Source organism: Mirounga leonina, unplaced genomic scaffold (genome assembly GCF_011800145.1).
Source record: "Mirounga leonina isolate KUSES-001 unplaced genomic scaffold, KU_Mleo_1.0 Mir_129, whole genome shotgun sequence".
Taxonomy (NCBI): domain Eukaryota; kingdom Metazoa; phylum Chordata; class Mammalia; order Carnivora; family Phocidae; genus Mirounga; species Mirounga leonina.
The window spans coordinates 68,006,184-68,025,313 of NW_023270323.1; the positions used below are offsets into that span (position 1 = coordinate 68,006,184).

General features: G+C 46.4%; 1 protein-coding gene across 1 annotated transcript in view; it reads left to right on the forward strand.

Annotated features, from left to right (window-relative positions):
• FAM184B (family with sequence similarity 184 member B) overlaps positions 1–19,130 on the forward strand; it is a 138,230-nt gene that overhangs the window by 88,741 nt on the left and 30,359 nt on the right. Inside the window, exons 6-8 of the mRNA XM_035005239.1 lie at positions 478–588; positions 5,023–5,130; positions 18,873–18,976. Of these exons, the coding sequence (XP_034861130.1) occupies positions 478–588; positions 5,023–5,130; positions 18,873–18,976 (323 nt within the window). The remainder of the gene's footprint in view (positions 1–477; positions 589–5,022; positions 5,131–18,872; positions 18,977–19,130) is intronic.

Consider the following 19,130-nt stretch of genomic DNA (forward strand, 5'->3'; position numbering starts at 1 on the left):
ATACAAATTTTAGGATTATTTGTTACAGTTCTGTGAAAAATGCTGTTGGTATTTTGATAGGGTTTGCATTAAACCTGTAGATTGCTTTGGGTAGTATGGACATTTTAACAATATTTGTTCTCCCAATCCATGAGCATAGCCTAACTTTCCGTTTGTTTGGGTTGTCTTCAGTTTTTCTCATCAATGTTTTATAGTTTTCAGAGTACAGGTTTTTATCTCCTTGGTAAAGTTTATTCCTAGGTATTTTATTCTTTTTGGTGCAAGTGTAAATGGGATTGCTTTCTTAATTTCTCTTTCTGCTGCTTCATTATTAGTGGATAGAAATGCAATGGATTTCTGTAGATTAATTTTGTATCTTGTGACCTTTATTGTAAGCTTCTTTGAACCCCTTTGGGATAAGGCAGGGTGTGAATGTGTAGATGTCTTGTCCATGCATTCATGTCTTGGATATGGATAACTCTTCTAATCATCATTTAGGAAGTAGAAGCACAGTTGGAGGAAGTGAAGAAGAAGTCAGAAAATGAAATCAAGCAGCTGGAAGAAGAGAAAGCAGCCCTAAATGTGAAGCTCCAGAACTCTCTGCTAGAGGTAAATCCCGAATTAATGCAGTGCTTGGGAGTGATGGGTCTGGGTGGGAGTCTTGGCTAACTGAGATGCCAGGAATCTCAGAAAACTGGCCTGACTTCTGTACGTGCAGCATCCTTGGAAGAAAGGAAAGGACTTTGGCCTGACAAGAAATCTGTCTCGTGGGGCATAAATTTAGCTGCGAGTAACAGCCTGATTTATGGAGGCTTGACAAAGAGGCCTTTAATGTCTCGCATGAAAGGAGGCAGTAGGTTGCTGGGGTGGATTCTGTGTATAAATGACATCAGGCCTGGTATATCTGAGATTCCCACAGTCTCTCCTCCTCCTGGGCTGTGTCCTTACTTTCCTGGGTTTTAGGCACTTTTGCCTTCATGGACTCCTTCCTCTATTGAAAAAAGAATATCAAAAATTATTATGACTACATTGGCATAAAGATTAATATAGCCAAGCTGTATTTTTACTTTCTGACTTTAAAAGAAATTCAAACATTGTCATGGCCCCTCAAAGTATCGTGGGCCCTAGGCCTTGTGCCTGCTGTGTCTAAGAAGTCAGCTCAGATTCCCCCCAGGCTTGGAAAATGACTGTCACTGCTCCGTTGCCAGATCCAAATTTATACCAGGAAACGGGGGGGGGGGGGGGGGGACGGGAGCGGGTGATGACCAGGCCTGCCCACTTCATCAGGAAACCACAAGCCTTCACAGAGGGCTCCCACTGATTCCTTCTCCCATTGGTCATATCCATGTCACCAGGCCAGCCTGGGGAGGCACGGAGGAGGCAGGCAAGGGAGAAAGGAGTAGAGAATGCCTGTAGGCCAGCTGAACATCACAGTTTGCTCTGTGGGTCCACCCAGAGACTAAGGTCAAAGTTTAAAAGATCTGCTGGCCATCCTATGGGGGGAACTCGTGGGAGGGACTGGAAACAGACTTCATTCTTGAGCCTCATTAGACCAAAATGTGAAGGGGTTCCCTTGCTTCCCCTGCCCTCTCTCACACCTTCCAGATGAGCCCTGAGTCCACCCTCCCCTTAGGAGTCCATGAAATTGGTTCCTCGGGTGCGCCTGGGTGGCTCAGTTGGTTAAGCGACTGCCTTCGACTCAGGTCATGATCCTGGAGTCCTGGGATCGAGTCCCGCATCCTGCTCAGCCGACAGTCTGCTTCTCCCTCTGACCCTCCCCCCTCTCATGTACTCTCTCTCTCTCTCTCTCATTCTCTCGCTCTCAAATAAATAAATAAATAAAATCTTAAAAAAAAAAAGAAAGAAAGAAAAAGAAATTTGTTCCTCAGCCCTGGCTGAGCACTGCAACCTCCTGGGGGAGCTTTTAAGAATCTAGAAGCCGTGTGCAAAACAGTATTGATTGTTTAAAAATACATAGTGGAGTTCAGTCTGGAGACACGCCTGAGAATGACAGAAGGAAATCTGAACCAGGGGTTGTTTCTAGAAGGGAAGGAGGGTGGGAGATCAGGAGAAGCTCGGGGGCCACAGCTGTATTTGTGATATGTTATCTCTTCGGCTGAGTGATGCGTGTTCACATTATGGTTTCCTCCAACCTTTTTTTCTATGTCACAAGTTATCATTTTTCTAGCAGGTGAGCCTGCCATGCCTTGGACTTGCTATATCAGGGGCTCTGGAGGAGCAGTCCTGGTGGAAAGTCTCTGCTCCAGAAGCTCCTGTTCCACCTTAGCACAAGGTGGTGGCCCAGTGAGGATGCCCATTCCTTTCTCCCTCCTCTCTCCCTCCCTCCTGAGCTGTACTGCCAATTTTCACATTGGATCTGGACTACGCTGCTCTGCAGAGCTTAGGGAGGCTTCACATATGTGTGTGGGACCAGCCCAGTCATCCTTCTGACATGGGACACTGGGGTCCCCCCGCCGACTATTTCTCTAAATGCCCCTGAGAACCCGTCTCTGAAAATAACAAGGGTGAATTTTGCTGAGTGCTTACTTTAGTTAAGGTACTGCCTAAGCGGTTTACATATATTAACTTTTAATCCTCACTACCATGTACAAGGTAGGTACTATGATTATCCTTGGTTTACAGTGAATAAACTGAGGCACAGAGAAGGTAAATCACTTCCTCAAAGTCATACAGGTAAGGACTAGCGGGGCCTGGGATTCAAACCAGGTGATGCGGCTCTGAAGACCCCACTCTTTTTTTTTTTTTTTTAAGATTTTATTTATTTATTTGAGAGAGAGAGAATGAGAGACAGAGAGCATGAGAGAGAGGAGGGTCAGAGGGAGAAGCAGACTCCCTGCTGAGCAGGGAGCCCGATGCGGGACTCGATCCCGGGACTCCAGGATCATGACCTGAGCCGAAGGCAGTCACTTAACCAACTGAGCCACCCAGGCGCCCTGAAGACCCCACTCTTAACCATTATGCCAGTACTCCCTCTAGTACAGTATGCCGCATCTTTGATGACCGGGGATCATATCTACAGATGGCTGGCCTGACCCAGAGGCTGACCTTGACAAAGCGCCTCAGGCCTGCTCTTCATCCTCCATTTCTTCCACGGAGCTAGTGGTGACCTCGTCTGGTCCCCCGCTTACCAAAGCTAGAAATGGGAGAGTCAGCCCTGACCTCCTCCATCTTCACCTGGTGTCCCCGCCCTACCCCATCATCATATCCAATCAGTTGTCAAGTCCTGTGGGTCCTATCACTAAAGGTTCTCAGTCCCCTCCTCTCCCTTTATCAGACCCCCAGATGGCTTGCCTAGACTGTTTTTCTTTACCTCTTGTAGAGGTTACATAAATAATTGCATAGGACTCCCATTTGAATATTTCGCAAGCCTTAGCAAGATGCAGTATAAATAGTTTCGTAATCTTCTTCTTCTATGATATTGCCTAGAGTCTGGCAAGAGCCTTGGCCTGTATCTCCCTGCCTCCACATTCCCCATGGGCCAGCAATTCCCAGAACTAGCCTTCTAAAACCCAAATCTGCTCAAGGCCCCACTCCTCCTTCCCCCAAATCTTTAATTTCCATGTTTTTCATAATTGGGGCCTAGCCCAACCCACCACCACTACCCCCCGGACTCTCTTTCCTTCCCGCCATTCCTGCATGCCGGGTCCCTGACATGGAACTTTCCTCCAGTCTTCACACACATCCTACCTTCCCTCTGCCATTGCACCTGCTATTCCTGCCCCCTGGAATGTCCTTTCTCACCCTGGCCACTGACAGACTCCTATTTATCCTTCAGCGCCCCTAAAGTGCCCTGGACTCCCCTGGGCAGAGATTTTTGCTGTAAATTCTCTGCAGTAGTATGTGTCTTATAGTAGTTGTTGTGAGGATTAAACAACTTTATACTGTAAAATGCTTAAGTCTGTGCCTGGCACAGAACAAACACACCATTCGTGGTCCTATTATTATTTTGTCTTCTGAATATTGCTGTGATGATAACCATCTACCTGCTGCTTCCTCCATAAGATGATAGCTCCTGGAAGGCACGGGCTATATCTTATTCTCACCCTGTCCCTCTTCCTTTCCTCCTCATACCTGGCATGGGGCCTGAGGAGTGTTAGGTTTCCTACAAAGATTTGTTAGCCACATCTGAGTTTTCCTTATGGTTATTCGCCTTGTTCTTCTCAAAGTCTAGAGCAGAGAAGCCAGTCTGTTTAATCGATACTCTACAGTTAGTTGGCTAATCATCATCATCATAATTAGGGCTATACACTTTAAAAGCACCTTCTAGCCACCCTTTCTTTGGTATAATTCTTAAATATTGTTCCTTTTCTTTACCAACTAACTTTTTAAAAAAAGAAAGAGAGTGGGGCGCCTGGGTGGCTCAGTCATTGGGCGTCTGCCTTTGGCTCAGGTCATGATCCCAGGGTCCTGGGATCGAGCCCTGCATCAGCCTTCCTGCTCACTCCCCCTGCTTGTGTTCCCTCTCTCACTGTGTCTCTCTCTCTGTCAAATAAAAAGAAAAAAAAAGAAAGAGAGTGATCTTCCAGGAATGGTCTGAAAGCCAAGGAAAACCACCCTACAGTTCCCATATAGGTGTACTGATGTGCATAATTTAAAAGGAAGTATAGAGGGCACCTGGATGGCTCAGATGGTTAAGTGTTTGCCTTCAGCTCAGGTCATGATCCCAGGGTCCTGCGATCGAGTCCCACATTGGGCTCCCTGCTCCTTGGGAGCCTGCTTCTCCCTCTGCCTCTCTCTCTCTGTCTCTCATGAATAAATAAATAAAATCTTTAAAAATAAATAAATAAATAAATAAATAAAAGGAAGTATAGAGTACGATACACCTGCCAGGCTCATCCTTTCTAGGAAGATGAAGCAACCAGCCAATTAGAAATGGTTTTTCCAGAAACACTTTTAGAAGCTGTCTAATGGGGCACTGTCCCCAGAATAAATTGACCCGGGAGAATGGTTTCGCAGATTAATGACCCCATCAGGAGACAGGGCTCCGTTTCATTACTAAGTGTTTCTTTTCTTCTATTTTAGGTTTTAAGACTGGAAGAATTTATCCAACAGAATAAGGTGCGTTCTGGAAAAGGCAAAGAAAGGCCCCAGGGATTGGACTGCCGGCACCTCAGCATTTTCGAGACCCAGGTAACCTCTGGTTTTTTTTCTGCTTTCATTAAGGATATTTCCCTTCTCTCAGCGCTTATCATCCCTCGTGACACATGCTGGCATTAATGGGCTTTTGTATCTCCCCCCTCAAAGCTGCCAAAGCGTCTGAAAAAAAAAAAAAAATCACCACAAAATCCATTTGCAAAAACCATGAGGAAAATAGAGTTCTGGGTAATTATCCGCGTGGTTTGAAAAAGAGCAGGGCGTGTCAGATGCAGTCTTCCCTCCCTCGTTGAGAGCAGCTTGCCTGGCAGATAACAGGCTCGGTGCCTAGGGGCGCCTGGGTGGCTCAGATGGTTAAGCGTCTGCCTTTGGCTCAGGTCATGATCCCAGGGCCCTGGGAGCGAGCCCCGCATTGGGCTCCCTTCCCAGCCGGGAGCGAGCCCCGCATTGGGCTCCCTTCCCAGCCGGGAGCCTGCTTCTCCCCCTCCCTCTGCTTCTCCCCCTGCTCATGCGCTCGTGCTCTCTCTCTCTCTCTCTGTATCTCTGTTTCTCAAATGAATAAATTAAAAAGTCTTTAAAAAAAAAAAAAAGGCTCTGTGCCTACAGGCGGCCTTGGGTTCTGCCTGGCAGGAAGCATAGTGATAACGCCCCTGGCCGCCCTCTGCCTCCAAGATACCAGCCACTCTCATGCTGGCCCTTCCGGCGAGGCTGCCCTTTCAGGGACCCTGCTCCAGGGCGGAAGCCGGTTCCTGTGTGTCCTCTGCCCTCTCACCATAAGCCATTTTATGTTCCTAGGGCCACCATAATGAATCTCCACACACTTGGTGGCTTAAACCACAGCAAGGTGTGGTCTCACAGTTTTGGAGGCTAGCCGCCCCAAATCAAGGTGTCGGCAGGGTTGGTTCCTCCCGGCGGCTGAGAGGGAGACTCTCCTGCATGCCTGTCTGCCGGCTTCTGATGGTTGCTGGCAATCCGAGGCATTCTGCGGCTTGCGGATGCCTCACTTCCCGCTCTGGCTCTGTCCTCTCGGGGCCTTCTTCCCTGTGCGTCTGCGCCTCTGGGTCTTCACAAGGCATTCGTCTAAGGACACCGGGGTCCTTGGTTAGGGTCCACCCCGATCCAGTAGGACCTCGCCTTAACTAATTGCATCTGCAGAAGCTTCTATGCAAATAGGGTCACATGAACCGGTACTGGAGGCTAGGACTTCAGTATATCTTCCCGGGGCCACAGTGTAAGGCAGAACATAAGCATTCGTTTTAACATTTGCTGCATGATGTCAAACACATAAATAATTCCCGTGAAGTTGGCGTTTGAGTGTCCTGGCTTCAGTGATCCTCTTGATTCAGCTTCCCTGTTAATTAACCTTTGCAGCTGGAGCCAGCAAAAGCCCACCACTGTAACAGTTTATTTTGTTACCGTCCCGGATTTTCAGTCCACTTCATATTCCAGGTGGGAAAACACACGTAAGTGAGTCTGAATCTCACTGCTTCGTCCTCGCCCAACTCTTATTCCCCGTGTCCATGTGCCTGAGTGTCGACAGGAACTGCAGTTTCTCTCCCTCGACCCCAGACTTCCAGAGCTTAAGCTCTGGTCCCGCCAACAGCCCCCAAGGCCCGCCCCACTGGAATGACCCCTACTTAACCACATATTCACCGGGGTAAAAATGAGCCAGAAATCTGGTGGACATCGATGTGAATGACAACATTTGTATGGGACCCGGTCAGCTCTAGAACGTCGTCCCCATCTATTACTTCTTTGGAGTCTTCCAACAACCCTGTAATGCACTCATTTTACAGAGGAAGAAACTGAGGCCCAGAGCAGTTGTGTGACTTGCCCATGGTCACAGGCATGTCAGCAGCCAGGACAGGACAGAACCGCTGGGTCTGTGGCTCTGAGCCCCAACTCTCCTTGTGAGGGTATCAACACATGCCCAGGATGCCTCCCAGATAAAACAGACCTCAGCTCTGTCCTGGGGTTGAGGAGGGCAGCCAGGGTGCCCTGTTTTTCCCATCTGATGCCCAGAGTGGGGGAGAATCCTTGAGTAGCTCTCTTTGCCCCCCCATAAGCCTGCCTGAGAAGGCTAACAGAGCAGACCCGCACCTTCCTCAATGGGGCTGGTCCTTCCTGATCTGGGGCCAGGCATCCTTCCTGATGGGGTCTGCCTGAGATGTATGCAGATATTTTCATCCTCCCTCAGTTTCTGAAGAACCAGCCTCATGAGCTAGCATTCCGCTGGAAGAGCTCCTGGCCCCGAAGACAGCTGAACTTTCCACCAGCACCCGATGGCATTTTCTGGAAAGATTCTTTCTCAAATATTCAACTATTTCTCAGCTCCTCACAGTGACTGTGGCAGGGAGATGGGACAGAGTTGGCTGGGCTCTTGAGTAATGAGATCCAGTGAAAATAAAGTTGATAAGCTCAGGAACATTGTGCATCGGCTGGGTTTTCAGGGGAGAATACACACACCTAGAAGTTCTAGGTATGTCCCGGGGCAGATGAACAAGGGTCGGAGCTGTTATGGTGGCTCAGGCTTTCTCTGTCTCGTCCCCAGCCTCTACCCACCAAATGCTAGTAGCATCTCCCCAATAAAAATGTCCCAGCCAAAAATGTCTCCAGATGTTGTCCAATGTCTCCTGGGGACAAAATTATCCCCAATTGAAAACCTCTGATGTAATTAAAAATCCTGAGGAAGTTCAAAATACAAGTGCATGTTGACAACCATAGGTTGGTTCACCATGAAACTTGGCTCTCCTCCCGCCCTCCTTGGTCTAGAACATTGTCCCTCATGAGCCCGGTTTCTAGAGAGTGGTACACACCCCTCCTAGGGTGTGTGTGAATTGCACATGGAACCTCAGGGAACATCAGTTCCATTTGATTCAACTCTACATGCACGTTATTTATTCATTCCACAGTCATTTGTGGAATACCTAGGATGGGCCAGCCTCTGAGCTAGATGCTGGAGGAGAGAAGCATTCATAAACCGACAGCTTTAAAACCAAGTGAACATTTAGTAATAGAATTAAACATCTGGTGCTGCTGTGTTTCCTAATTAGGCAACTATTATGTGCTCTGCAGGTATAGTTTGTTCTCTTAAATTGTTTTCTTTTCAAATAATCCATATATGCGGCACAGAATTTAAAGGTATATAAAGGCATACGGTGAAAAGCCTCCCTCCTCTCCCTAGTTCCCTGTCTGGTTTTGTTGTATTTTATCTCTTCTTGTATATCTGCTCAGAGCTATATACCATGCATATGCAAACATAATTATGAATATATTTTTTTTTCTACAAATGGTAGCATACTGGCCTGTGCTCTACTTTTTCTACCTTAAATTTCCATAGCTTGGAGGTTGCAACACATCAGTACACGTCCACATCAACCTCATTTGTTTGAAAGAACAACTACCCAGTATCCCCTGTACAAAAAACTGTAATATATTTACTCTTTCCCTTATGATAGATATTTAGGTTGGTTTTCTCCATTACAAATGCTGCTTCAGTGGATAGCTCTGTAGGCGGATATAGTGTAGTATAGTTAGGCAAGCCCCCCCACCCCGCCCGCCCCAAACAGACCCCTGGGCTCTTACTGGCTGGACAATCTTGGGCAAATGATTTAAAGTCTCTTTGCTTGAGCCTCCTCATCTGTAAAACTGGGGCAATGAAATCACCTACCTCAGAGGGCTTTTGTGAGGCCGAAATGAATTAATATACGTACAGTGTCAGAAAGCATGTGCAAGGCGCCTGGGTGGCTCAGTTGGTTAAGCGACTGCCTTCAGCTCAGGTCATGATCCCAGGGTCCTGGGATCGAGTCCCGCATCGGGCTCCCTGCTCTGCGGGGAGCCTGCTTCTCCCTCCCCCACTCCCCCTGCTTGTGTTCCGCCTCTCGCTGTGTCTCTTCTCTGTCAAAAAAATAAATAAAATCTTTAAAAAAAAAAAAAAAGAAAGAAAGCATGTGCAAATGCTCGGTGGGTGCTAACTCGTGATTGTAGAATTTTCCGGGTCCAGCGGCACGTGCGTCTCTAACTTTGATAGTCATGCCGCATTGCCTTCCACCGGTGACGTCCCAGTGCACACTCCCAACGGCAGCATGTGTGACTGTTTCCCCACAACCTGGCCAACGTGGTGCATTATAAAACTTCCGCAATATGACCCATCAGAGAAAATTTGGAATTTAGTTCAAATGTTTTTGGCAAGCCGACTATATGCCAGCCGAGCGAGTCGAAGCTTGGCTTAGGTCCTAGAGATACAAAGTCCTAGCGAGTTTCTCAGGCTGGTGGAGAGGCTGTGTGAGCGGCCCCCTGTGGCGCAGACAGAGCAGGCCCTCCACGCGGACGGACCTACAAGGGCCCATAAAATGTAAGTTTGTTCAAGACTCGGGAGTTTTGGTTTAGGCCATTGGCTCTTCTGCCAAAGCACTGCAGTGAGTCAAGAGAGATATAAATAATAATGTCACTTGAGAGCCGAGCTGTTTTCACTCCACTCCCAGAACATAGAGAGAGGGTTGCCAAGCCTGGGTGTGGCTCTGTCCCAGGCACAGTTAGCTGGGACTTTGCTGAACCTTTTGTCCTGATCTCTCATGGCAAGTCTCTTTGATTCTCTTAGATACATAGTTTTTTTCATTGGTTTTCAGAAAACCACATCAGTCTTGGTAACTCTGAAGGGAAACTTTTTTTCTGGAAGGCTCCTTTGGTGCCTGGGTCACAGTGAGCTGAGGTAAAAAAAGGTTGAAGTTTCCATAGATGCTCATGCCTGTACCTCTTTCCAGAAGAAAAAAGAGTCGTTGGTGATTGTTCTTATTCAGGTCTTTTTGCCTCACCAAATATTTATGCATGGTGTCTATGCAGGCTATGGTGGATGGATGCTGGGGTCAATAAAGCCCAGTCTCGGTCCTTGAAGAGTTCCATTTCTAGCGGGAGAAATAAGTATTTACTCAAATAATCACTTGGTACGATAGTCACTGTAATAATGGCAGGAAGATTCTTTGCAGCCAAGATGAGAGAGGCAGGTGTCTGCCCAGGGGAGTCCCGGAAGCTTCCACAGAGCGGTGACATCTGCTGCCATCTGCCTGGACCCTGAAAGTTGAAGGTGACTTCCCCAGGGAGGGACTAGGCAGGGGGAAGGAGCGCAGTGAAAAGTCCCAAGGTAAAATCCCCGAGGCCTGGAGGAAGGGAGACAAGGGGCGCCCTGAAGCTCTCCCCGGCCTGGGAAGGGTCCCCGGCTCACAGGGGGCCCCGTGCACTTTGCAGGGCAGGCTGGCACCATGTGGCATACCCGGTGGATCATAGGAATCCAAGGGTGTCAGCTATCTTGGGGGTGGGCAGACAGACAACCACCAAGCCCTCGAACAACTGTGGTGAGCCCTCTGTGTGGTGTGAGTAGAGGGGTCTGCTTCTGTCTGACCTGGAACAAGGCAGGCTGCCCTGAAGACTGACTCTGTGGAGAGATTCTTGGCTGAGAATCGAGCTGAGATTTGCTGAACCTGGGAAGACAGCATAGGGCTGGCAACAGCTCCGGTCAGAGGATTAGGGCATGGATTCCACCCCAGCTTTCCCCCAGACCTGTTTGGGGGACCTCAGGCAAGTCCCAAAAGCTGAGACCAGTTTCCTCATTACTGTGAGTAGCAGACACAGACCAGGCCCTGACTGTGTGCCAAGAACAATGTACAGAGCCCCACAACAACCCTGACAGACCTCATTTTACAGGTAGAGAAACTGAGGCCCATGCTCCAAACCATGACGCCATACTGCTTCTCTTTAGTAAAATGGCGGTGATAATCCCTACTTGGCTCCACACCCAGAGACCTGTGGTAATGAACGGAAGAACATATATGAAGGCACTTTTCAAAACTGTTCAAGAATCTATAAATGTAAGATGACTTTATAGTATCTATGACAATCCCCTGTAATCATTTCTACAAAACCCCATTGCATTAGGTGTTCTATTTTAAGATGTACATAATGCTACCTTTGAAGGATTGTCAACTGAACTTGAGAATGACTTTGAATATTCCCTTCCAGGAGATTTTCTGGGCGTGGGTGTTCCCTTAAAATAGAAACAATCCAGAAGAGGTTAATGGGCTGGGAGATGAAAGATGAAGACCTAAAGTGAACGCAGCTTTAAAATAACCAGCCAGCTCTTTGCTTGGGAGAAGTTGGGAGGAGGCTTTGGTGATGGACGGTTGGAGGAGAACAGAATTATTTGTTTTTCTTTTTTTTTTTTTTTAAGATTTTTTTTTTTTTTTGCGAGAGAGAGAATGAGAGACAGAGAGCATGAGAGGGAGGAGGGTCAGAGGGAGAAGCAGACTCTCTGCTGAGCAGGGAGCCCGATGCGGGACTCGATCCCGGGACTCCAGGATCATGACCTGAGCCAAAGGCAGTCGTTTAACTAACTGAGCCACCCAGGCGCCCACAGAACTATTTGTTTTTCTGTGCACACTTTATGCCCAGGCCACTTTGGCCCTGGACAGAGAGTGGTGGGCGGAACCAGAGCAAGCAGGAGTGTGAATGAGGGACGGATAACTCCGAATACACCAGGAGTGGCTCAGGGTCATTCCTGGGAGGAACTCACTGAGATCCCAAGCAGATAACCAGGGAAGGGGCAGCTGGAGAATCTATTCCATTTGAAGGTCAGAGAAGAGTGTGCCATTGACATGAGTATTAGTGAGCTTGAAAGCACTCGTTCAGCCAACTGTTGATCTCCAAGTTCATGTCCATTTGTGAAATATTCCGATGGCACCCTGGTGCCTCTTGAATGATATACTTTGATCTCAAATGCCGGGTACACAGGTAGGGGGAGAGAGGAGGGAAATATTTTTGACATTTATATGGTCTGTTGGTCCCCCTGCTGAACCATAAGTTTGCTGAAATCAAGAGCTATGTGCTCTTGGGGCGCCTGGGTCGCTCAGTCCTTAAGCGTCTGCCTTCGGCTCAGGTCATGATCCCAGGGTCTTGGGATCGAGCCCCACATTGGGTTCCCTGCTCCGTGAGAAGCCTGCTTCTCCCTCTCCCACTCCCCTTGCTTGTGTTCCCTCTCTCGCTGTGTCTCTCTCTGCCAAATAAATAAATAAAATTAAAAAAAAAAAAAAGAACTAGGTGTTCTTAATCTTTATCCTTCCAGCACCTAATACACCTGTATGTGGCAGATGTTTAGCACCATCTTGTACACAACTGATACATGATGTGACAATTGAATGAATGGAATTCATTAAGGGTACCATTTTGAGTCCTAGTAGTCAAAGGTTAGATTAGGAATCCTTCAAAAATTAGTCTTGGCTAGAGGATGATTTAGAAGAACACTGGGGTCCTTTCCAATTACTTGTGGAGGGAGAGGAGGATTCACCTTTTTTTTAGAAAGAATGCCCCTGTCTCTGGTCCTGGGGGATGGAAAAAAAGTGAATAGACAGAAAGGATTCCTTAGTTCGCCTCCCTGTTGATTAGGAAAACAACCTTCGTCTCTCGGGTTGATCTTGTCTGTCTCACAGATATTTCTTACAGCACGTTTGTACAACATGGTTTAAACTCACGCCCAGTTAAGTCCCGATGCTGGCATCTGGGGATCTTGCCAACATGGCGGTGGCGAGTACCACTGTGGTCACATGGAATCACAGGGCAGGCAGCGGGACAACCCAGGGGTCCAGTCCTCATGCCACCCTCCAGTGGCCATGTGACCTGAAGCAAGTCGCTGGACTACTTCTCTGATCTCACATCTCATCTGTAACCCAAGGACGGTAGTGTCTTTCCTGCCCACCTTACAGAGTCCTGGGCACCCATCCGTCAATGTATGGAAATAGAAAAATGGGATGCAGCTGGGAGCCGATGTAGTCATCCCGGTGCATCATCAGTTTTTTATAGCGTCTTCCACCCTCTCCTGTTTCTGGACTCCTGCCCAGGATGCCTTTAAATGTATCAGTTGTTGATAAGGTGGCCCAGAAATTACATCCTGCGCGTTTCCTTTCACGGCCCTCACAGTGGCTCAGAGTACATTTGAAATTCTTTTTCATCTCTATGATAACTTTCGTGAGCTATTTGTCCATTATTCATATTGCTTCAAGTTCCTTCTCCTCTTTTCCTTGATCAGGCTCCATGTGTCTTTTCAAAAAGCCAGCTTTCAGATGCGTTGTGCGGATCTCTTCTTTTCTATGTCATTAATTTTGTCTTTTGTATCTCTTTCCTTCTGCTTACTTGGGGTTTATTCTCTTATGCTTTTTCTAACTTCTTGAATGTTTTCTAATAAATACAGTGAAGGCTGTGAATTTCCCTCTAAGTGTATGTCTTTAGCTGTATCCCAGAGTTTACTTTTTTAAGCCTACTTTCTTTTTGCTTTCTAATTTTATTGCATTGTCATCATCAGTCACATCATCTGTAGAATGTCAACATCTGGAACGGTGGTGAGATTTACTTGTAGACTTCTGTGGGGTCATTTTCTTTTTAAGATTTTTATTTATTTATTTGAGAAAGAGAGAGAGCATGAGCATGAGCAGGGGGAGGAGCAGAGGGAGAGGGACAAGCAGACTGCCTGCTGAGCTGGGAGCCCAACAACTATGATCCAAGATCATGACCTGAGTGAAGTCAGATGTTTAACTGACTGAGCCACCCAGGCACCCCTGTGGGGCCATTTTCAAATGTTCCCTGTGTGATAGAAAAAAACCTATATTCTCAGTTTGGTCATTTAAGTATATAATTGACCTTTGGACAATGCTAGTATTAGGGGTATGAACTCCCTGCATAATTAAAAATCTACATGTAACTTTTGACTCCCCAAAAACTTAACTACTAATGACCTACTGTTGACCAAGAAGCTTTACCGATAACATAGTCAATTAACACATATTTTAAAGTAAGCTAGAGAAAAGAAAATATTTTAAAAATCATAAGGAAGAGAAAATACATTTATAATACTGTACTGTATTTACTGAGAAAAAAATCCACAGATAAGTTGACCCTCGCAGTTCAGATCTATGTTGTGCAGGGGTCGACTGTATATTTGAATTACAGCTTTGTGATACATTCATCGTATAATCTTCGAGAACTTGCATATCTTCTCCTGCCTCAGTTTTGTCCCCTTTAAAATGGTATGATACTGCCCATCTCATAGAGTTGAGGGCCTGGGAACACTTAGCACCATATAAATGTTAGCACTGATTAGTATTTATTTTTTAGTTGTTAGGTTTAGCTTATTTATTTTTATTTTTATTTTTTAAATTTTATTTTATTTTATTGTGTTATGTTGGTCACCATACAATACATCATTAGTGATGTATCTTGTTCAAATCTTCTACATCTTAGCTCATTTTGTTTACTTAATATATCAGTTCTGAGAGGTGGCTATTAAATTCTCCATTACAGTTGTAAATTTACCCATTTCTCCTTACAGTTCTGAACATTTTGCCTAGTTTTTGGGCTTTATTGTTAGATGCCTACAGGTTCATTATTAGTTTTAGTGAATGATTCCTTTTATCAGGATAAATAATGTGTTGAACTTAGCCAGATCATGTTTGTCATGATTACTGATACCCTTAGGGTTGTTTTGCCAACATATTTTGTGCTTTCTATTTACCAATACTTCTTTATAACCTCTGATTTCCCTTTAGAAACCTGGACCAATTAATTTTAATAATTACATATGTATTTATATTGTAGTATTATGCTATTTTGATTCGTTGCTGTTGTTCCGCATTCACCGTGCCATTTTCCCTGGATTATCCGGAACGTGTATTTATAACAGATGTCTCACAAAGCTGTTTTGCTTAGACTGTGATATCTACTTCTGGGCTTTATAGGAATTGGGAGTTATCCAAGATATTTTGAATGCCCCAGATACCTGAAAGTGGGAGGCAAAGGTGGGCCTTTTAGCTTACGGTCCACATGGAGATTGCAAGCTGGTCAATGACATCATTTTTGAAAGTACACAGCAATGAACCAAACTCACTGGGCCCTGCAATGAATAGCATGTCAGCCGGCTGGATTTTAGTACCCAGTTATACACACTAAAGAGAAAGGATTCAGGCAAAGGAAAATGACCGTGCAGCCTGATCTGAATTACTGCTGGAGGATTTATTTTTTTTTATTTTATTTATTTTTTATTTTTTTAAAGATTTTATTTATTTATTTGAGACAGAGAGAATGAGAGAGAGAGCACATGAGAGGGGGGAGGGTCAGAGGCAGAAGCAGGCTCCCTGCCGAGCAGGGAGCCCAATGCGGGACTCGATCCCGGGACTCCAGTATCATGACCTGAGCTGAAGGCAGTCGCTTAACCAACTGAGCCACCCAGGCGCCCAACTGCTGGAGGATTTATAACATTTTAAAAACCATACCTGGGATTACTTTTACCTTCCAGAAAGGGAGAAAGAGAATACTCCTATGACTAATACAAAGCAGAAAAAAACTTTCATCTGTTTTATTGATTGCTGAGTCTCTGGAACAGTGCCTGGCATATAGTAAATGCCAAAAAATATTTGTGAGCAAATTACAGTAGCAAAAAAATAATTGTTATGGGACCTTTAAGAGCAGAGAGTATAATTGCAACAGAAGAGTTGTGAAGGCTTCATGGAGGAAGTGGCAGTTGAGTAGGGCTTTGAAGGATTAGTAGGATCTAGAGATTAAAGAGTGCATGAAACAGGGTTTGGTCAGAGAAACAGACTACTAAAAATGATACAGAAAACGGGACTCATTTTAGAAAAACATGGCATCATTGTGGGAGTCAGGTAAACACTCTATATTCAACTGTTGCATCCCCGTCCAGTGTCAGGCCTACGGTGGGCCTACACCTGGGTGGGCAGTCAGAAGCAAAGAAGGACGGATGTGGAATGGGGAAGACCAAGGACGAATGTAGCCCATGAGGCTGAGCTTGAATGGTATTGGTTTCTGAAGCCGATGAGCCTCCAGCCCCAAGGATTTAGGTGACCTGTAGGAGAATCCAGCATCCTTCCTCATAGAGCTAAACATGCCCTAGGCCCAGGAAATGGAGAAGCCTATGGAGGGTCCAGCGGGAGATGGAGGAGCTGAGAGCCCTAGGCAACCCAGACCAACCAGGTGAGCCAGCAGATGGGCGATGAAGCGCATGAGCTGCCACAGCACCTGATGTCCTGCAGCAAGCATCCAAGCGGGAGAAGAAAAAGGCACACCCATCTTCCAGATCTTACACAAAGTCACATGGTCCAGAATTATGCAGGGAAGGAAAGCCTGGAAAAGGTAGTTCTGGCTTAGCTAAGTTGACCCAGGACACATTGCTCCAGAAGGGAAGAGGAGGGCTTTAATAGGAGGGGTGTGGGAGGCAGAGGGAACTCTTACTCTCTGATGGGCCATCACCTCTGGGCACCCTTCCATGGGCCCTCCCGGGCAAGATGGGCGATGACTTTCTGAATGTCATCTCCACCCTGTCTCTGGAAGCGAGGGCTCTAGCATCACATGGTATCTGCTACATTTAGAGACAACACAAATGACTCAAACAGAACTTGGAACTTAAGACTCATCAAGGCACAAACGGCACCTGAGCAGAGCTGGGAAACACCCAACTCTGGGCCATGGGATGTAGTGGGAGCGTGAGGTGAGTGTGGGAGAAAAGGGCCTCCCTGCTCTCTGAGAGATTTGTTTGGGTTTGTTCATGTGTTGTTTACGGAGTGTCCTCCATGTGCCACACACTGTTTCTAGGAACCAGGGAAACAGCAAGGAACAGAGTAGAATCCCTGCCCCCATGCAGCTTACCTTCCAGGGAGGCAAACAGTGAAAGAGGAGACACGTAATTGACATTAGGCCACAATCTGTATTTTGAGGAAGACATAGAGCAAGGTGGGAGAAGGAGAGAGGGCTGCTTTTTAGAGAAAGTGATCAGAGAACAATAATCCTGGGCAATATTAATTTGAGTAGTCACTGTGTAGCTAATACTATTTCAAAGACTTTATATTTATTGGTTTATTTAATCCACGACAGCCTAATTTTCCCAAAGTTACATCCTTAAGAAGAAGAAGAACTGGGATTTTTTTTTTTTAAGATTTTTTTTATTTATTTGAGAGAATGAGAAAGAGAGAGCACGAGAGGGGGGAGGGTCAGAGGGAGAAGCAGACTCCCCGCCGAGCAGGGAGCCTGATGCGGGACTCGATCCCGGGACTCCAGGATCATGACCTGAGCCGAAGGCAGTCGCTTAACCGACTGAGCCACCCAGGCGCCCAAGAAGAACTGGGATTTAAACATAGGTGTCTGGTACCAGAGCCCAGGATTTAAGTCAAGGAAGGTCTCTCGGTTGTGGTGAGTGAAGTGAGGAAGCAAGGCATGCAAATATTACAATGAAGAGCATTGCAGGCAGTGGAACTGCCAGTGCAAAGGCCCTGGGGCAGGTGCATGCTTGTTGTTTGGGGAGGGTGAGACCAAGAGTCCAGATCTGGACATGTTGCAGTTTGAGAAGCTTATTAAGCACCCAAGTGATATCTGGAGGACAGTTGGATATTCAAGTCCAGACTTCAGAGTAAAGCTTGAAAATAGATTAAATTTGTTTGTCATCAGTATTCATAGAACTATATGAGACGCTAGTGAGAGAGAGATGGAGAGTGAGAGAGAGAAGTCCAAGGACTAAAGTGTGGGGCAGAAGAGCAGGTGGTTTGAGCAGAAGAGACTAAGAAGGGGCAGCTGGTGAGGGAGGAGGAAACCCAGGAGAGAAGACTGCATGCAGGAGGGAGTGACCAGATATTTCCAGTCCTGTAGGGAGGCTCAGTTAGCTAAAGCCCAAGGAGTGACCACTGGATTTGGCAACACGGAAGTCATCATTGGCCTTGACGTTGGTGACCTTTAATAGACAGTATAGTACCTGGAAGGGCAACCAAAACAATTTCATGCCAGGTTGAGAGGGAATGGGAGCCCCATGCCCCATCCTCCAGCCTCAGCTCTGCCCCTTCTGAACTCTGTGGGCCCCAGGGTCATGTCCCAAGGTCTCTGGAGAACACGTTGAAAACCACAGATGTAACCAACCCCTTTGTTTTACAGTTGATGAAGTTCTGGGCCAGAAAAGGGAAGAGACTGGCTCAAGGCCATGCAACTACTTAGTGGAAACTCCAGGCTGCAATTTATCATTATTTAATGAGATTTGCCAGTGAAGACATCTGTTCCTAGCCTGTCTTATTATAGTGTGTTCCATAGACAATGGTTACTGTAACACGTAGACAAATCAAAAGAAGAATGTCTTTTTCACCTTTTGTCTCTGTGGAAAGGGGAGAATGATAACATGAACAAATTCAATTCATAGAAAACTCCTAGCCTCAATGTTCACTCATGGTTTCCATATTCTCCTCCTACCACACCCCGCTTCTCAACACGTATGGTCATTCAGTAGGTTCCATGTTCTCTGATCCTATGTCCTGAGATGTCACAGGCTGCCATCTTAAAATGGGCATCGTAATAATAGCAGTTGTTCACACGGACCAGTAGCTGTTGCTAGCAGTGTTCTCTGATCCTCATAGCAACCCCAGGGTCAGACCGCCTGATTGCATGTCCCATTTCCACCACTCACTGATGGTGGGACCCTGGACAGGTTACCTACCATCTCTGTGCTTGAGTTTCATCAGCTGTGTGAAGTGCTTGGTCAATGGAAGACAGGATACAGGGATACGGGCTCCTAAGCCAGGCACTGTACTAGACGTTGAATCGTCCCAGGCCTTATCATGCCAGGCCTGTGGACTGTGCACCAGTTGTGGATCGCTGGGGACTCTTTCTCCTCTGCTCTCTGGTTTGATAAGCCTGGGTTGAATCAGGGAAGTGTACTCAGTCTCACCTTGCAACTGTTTTTGCCTTAGGATCCATGCTTGAAGCTGAATGAACCTCAGAACCTGCCCAGAGGAGAAGAGTATCAGGATAAGTTAGCAGCTGAGGAAGGAACCAGCAGTGATGAAGAAGAAAGGTACAGGAGGACATGCAGCCTTGCAAGCACTCCAGTGAATGAGGACTTAGATCTGGAAGGATTCATTCATTCATTCATTCATTCATTCATTCATTCATCAAGTGTTTCATTCATTCATTCATTCATTCATTCATTCATTCATTCATTCATTCAT